The following is a 3,826-nucleotide window of genomic DNA, read 5'->3' as shown; positions in this document are numbered from 1 at the left end:
AAGGGATGGAAATGGCAGGGGGAGAGCTGGGAGGGGAAGCAAGATCTGTGTCAGCAGCCTGAAGGGAAAGAACTGCAGGCATGGGACAGTGTAGGAGAGACTGCAGTAGGGATGGCCAAGGGCTCTGGCAAGCCTAAGAGGACCAACAGGACCAAGGTCTTTGTGCCCTTGACTCTGGCAGTCGCCTCTGCCACCAAGGCCTGACAGGAGAAACTTGACTTTGAGGCTTTGAGGTTCTACTATTCCAAGGGCAGTGGTCAGGGCTTGGCCTTTCTGCTTCACAGACCAAAGGCACTTTGCCTTTGTCTCCCTGCAATCCTGGCCTCTAACAAGCTGCTCTAACGGGTCCCTGGGGAGCCTTTGTCAGTAACAAGCCTCAGTGAGGCCAATCAGTGCTTCAAGGTACTTTGGAGTTTGCTTCTGCCTTGGACTTCTTGAGAGGGTTCTTGGCAGTACCTTGGCAGAGTCTCCTGGCAGTACCTAAGGATGATGTAATCAGCCCCAAATACTCCATGGGGCTCATTAAATACTGTTGAGCCTCTCATTATTGCCAAGGTTTCTGCAGCTAATTGGAGAGGTTTTTATTGCACAAAGTATCTGATCAAAAGTATTTTTAAAGGTACATTTCATTCCTTTTCAGCAGGAGTTGTCTCTTTGCAAGCAAACCACAGCAATCCTGTCAAGGTCCTACCCTGGTCACTGCTCATCCTCACTCCCCACTGCCCCCAGCAGAGCCCAGAGCCACAGGTGAGGGACAGGCTCTGCCTTGCCAGGGGCTGGGGCTCAGGGCTTGGCCCTTTGGATCAGTGAAACCCCTCCAGGTATCCTCAGCAGCAGAGCCACCTTGAGCTGCTTGTCCTGACCTGTCAGCACTGCCTCAGTCCTCTGCTCTCACCACAGCCTGGAGATGCTTCAGTGCCTCCAGTGATGCTTCCCTTGCATCCACTGTCTCCTTCTGTTCTAACTAGACCCTGGGGACTCTTTCCCAGTATGCTTCACTGGGACCCATTAATTGTAGAAGAAACTTCAGAGTTCAAATCTGACTTTGAATTCTGGAGATGTTTCATCAGCTTCCTCTCAGTCCCTGAGGTTTACAGGGCACCTAAAGGTACCATAGGAGTTATTAAAAGGCCTTGGGCTGGTCCTCTGCTGCCCTATTGGGCCGGACTCCTGGGCTGGAAGTAGCTGCTGGCAAGCAGGCAGCACTTCAGAGAGACAGCTCTGGCCAGGAGCAGCTCCTCTGCACAGCACAGCAGGGCTGGGGACACTGCTAGAGGATCTCAGGGAGATGAGGAAGGCAGAGAGAGCTTCAAGGTGGGAAGGACTGGGAGGGTGACTGAAAGCTCACTAGAGAAGTCACTGCACTCACAGACATGGTGAGGCTGTGGGTGCAGGACACTGCAGCTGTAGCTCCTGGAGGCATCTCCATCTCAGCAGCTGATGCTCAGCTGAAGGCTCCTGGAGTGTGCACACAGAAGGAGGACCAAAGCCCTTAATTTCCATCCTGTGAGCAGCAGTCAGCAGAGCTGGGGAAGGAGAAGGCTTCACCCCCAGCCCCTCTGCCTTTCTCTCTTCCCTTCTCTCTCTGTGCAGCACTGCAGGCCTGCTCCCTGTTTCTCCACCTCTCCATGGGTGTGGTGGTTTTAGGCTATGCCTTTAAAATTCAGTTACAGATTTCGAGCAGAAAAGTAGAACCAAAATAAATAGATTACTCTTGGGTGTGAAAAGGAAAAGAAAATATTATTCTAAACAAATTCATTGGATAAATATCTGGAATCAGAGGAGCTGTACCATAACAATTCTCTCTCTTCTCTTCTGATCTCAGCTGTTTAGCTTTGCTCAGGATAGATCAACTTCTTTGGCTGCCCTTGGCTAAGTCTAACCCACTGCTTTTTTTCTCTCTCCTCTCCTCCTTTCTCTCTTGGAACAGGGGGATAGGGGTTAGGGGCAGTGAAACAGCAGTGAAACAGCTGTGAAACAGCTTCCCTGGGTCCCCTGGGGGACCAGGGGGATTTTGTATTGTTTCTTAATTGTAAATACCTGTCTAATATTGTCCCTCCTGTATGTTCTGTACCTGTTCATTGCATTCCATTGTAGAGTGTAGCTCTTGCTTGTCAATACAGCTTCATTTGCTTCTAACTGAGCTGCTCTGGCAAAGCTAATGCTTGGGGCGAAATTTCAACCCACCACAATGGGACTCTTGTTCCCTGGGATTGGGCTGTTGGTCACTTTCTGCTCTGACACAAGAGGAATCTTCATGGCAATTCTGGGTCCCTGCTGCATTTGAAGTTGTCATGAACTCTGCCGTGGGTTGGTAGTGATGGGCAATGAGCTGATCCAGTCCTTCTGCAGCTCAGGGAGGGAAGTTATGATGAAGCTGAGAGAAGTGTTCCCTAACTTCTCACTGCCTTTCCCTCCTTGGACAGGTCTCCATGGCCACAGGCAGCAGATGGCCAACAGCAGCTCCATCACCCACTTCCTCCTCCTGCCATTCCCAGGCACAACACAGCTGCAGCTTCTGCACTTCTGTCTCTTCCTGGCCATCTACCTGGCTGCCCTGCTGGGCAATGGCCTCATCATCACCACCATAGCCTGGGACCACCACCTCCACACCCCCATGTACTTCTTCCTCCTCAACCTCGCCCTCCTTGACCTGGGTGCCATCTCCACCACTGTGCCAAAATCCATGGACAATTCCCTTTGGGACACAAAGGACATCTCCTATGCAGGATGTGCAGCCCAGGTCTTCCTCTTTGCCTTTTTCTTTTCAGCAGAGTATTTTCTCCTCACCACCATGTCCTACGATCGCTATGTTGCCATCTGCAGACCCCTGCACTATGAGACCCTCCTGGGCAGCAGAGTTTGTGTCCACATGGCAGCAGCTGCCTGGGCCTGTGGGGTTATCACTGCTCTGCTGCACACAGCCAATACATTTTCCCTGCCCCTCTGCCAGGGCAATACTCTGCACCAGTTCTTCTGTGAAATCCCCCAGATCCTCAAGCTCTCCTGCTCCACATTCTACATCAGGGAACTTTGGCTTATTTTGTTCAGTGTCTGTTTATACTTTGTCTGTTTTGTGTTGATTGTGGTGTCCTATGTGCAGATCTTCAGGGCAGTGCTGAGGATCCCCTCTCAACAGGGACGCCACAAAGCTTTTGCCACCTGCCTCCCTCACCTGGCTGTGGTCTCCCTGGTTACAAGCACTGGCATGTTTGCCTACCTGAAACCTTCTTCTATCTCCTTCCCATCCCTAGATGTGGTAGTGTCAGTTCTGTACTCAGTGGTGCCTCCAGCAGTGAACCCTTTCATTTACAGCCTGAGGAACCAGGAGCTCAAGGCTGCCCTGAGCCAACTGATCCCTGGATGCCTTCAGAAGCAATAACCTCTTTGTCTTCTCCTGCAGAGCAGTTCTGATGTCACTCAGTGCAGGCCCAGACTGGCTGCTGGAATTCTGGCTGCTGCTGGGGCTGTTCCCCTCGTGAGAAAGTTGTTCCCACACAAATGTCTTTCTTCAGAGTATTTCTGATTCAGTGTTGTCCTTTCTGGTGTGACCCAGAGGCTGCAGACATAAGGAACTGTGCTCCCTGAGTGTTCAACAATAAAGTACCCTGATTCTCTGAGTTCCTTCTTCCTGAGTTGCTTCTCTGAGTTCCTTCCTCCAAGGCTTCTGTGGAGCTGCAGGGCAGTGCCTGTGAGCAGAGGTGGAGGGGCAGAGTCGTAGCAAAGCAGCAGTGCCAAGGAGTCCCAGAGCTTGGGCTGTCCTCAGCTGCTCTTTCTGCCCTTCCACCCTCTCCTGCTGGGGCAAGGCCTGAGTGCTCTGGCAGCT

At 51.8% G+C, this 3,826-nt stretch overlaps 1 protein-coding gene across 1 annotated transcript; it reads left to right on the top strand.

Moving 5' to 3' along the window:
* The first annotated feature begins 2,426 nt into the window (after positions 1-2,426).
* Positions 2,427-3,382, top strand: LOC128899283 (olfactory receptor 14A16-like). The gene has a single exon (XM_054177666.1). It carries the CDS (start codon positions 2,450-2,452, stop codon positions 3,380-3,382), a length of 933 nt encoding a protein of 310 aa, XP_054033641.1. The 5' UTR covers positions 2,427-2,449.
* The last annotated feature ends 444 nt before the right edge of the window (positions 3,383-3,826 follow it).

Source organism: Dryobates pubescens, chromosome 42 (genome assembly GCF_014839835.1).
Source record: "Dryobates pubescens isolate bDryPub1 chromosome 42, bDryPub1.pri, whole genome shotgun sequence".
NCBI classification, from domain to species: Eukaryota; Metazoa; Chordata; class Aves; order Piciformes; family Picidae; genus Dryobates; species Dryobates pubescens.
Note: the sequence above shows the minus strand (reverse complement) of the source record. Positions and strands in the feature narration are given on the sequence as shown.

What these genes read in the sequence shown, in the direction of transcription:
- LOC128899283 (XM_054177666.1), top strand. Translation starts at nt 2,450, where the DNA reads ATGGCCAACAGCAGCTCCATCACCCACTTCCTCCTCCTGCCATTCCCA.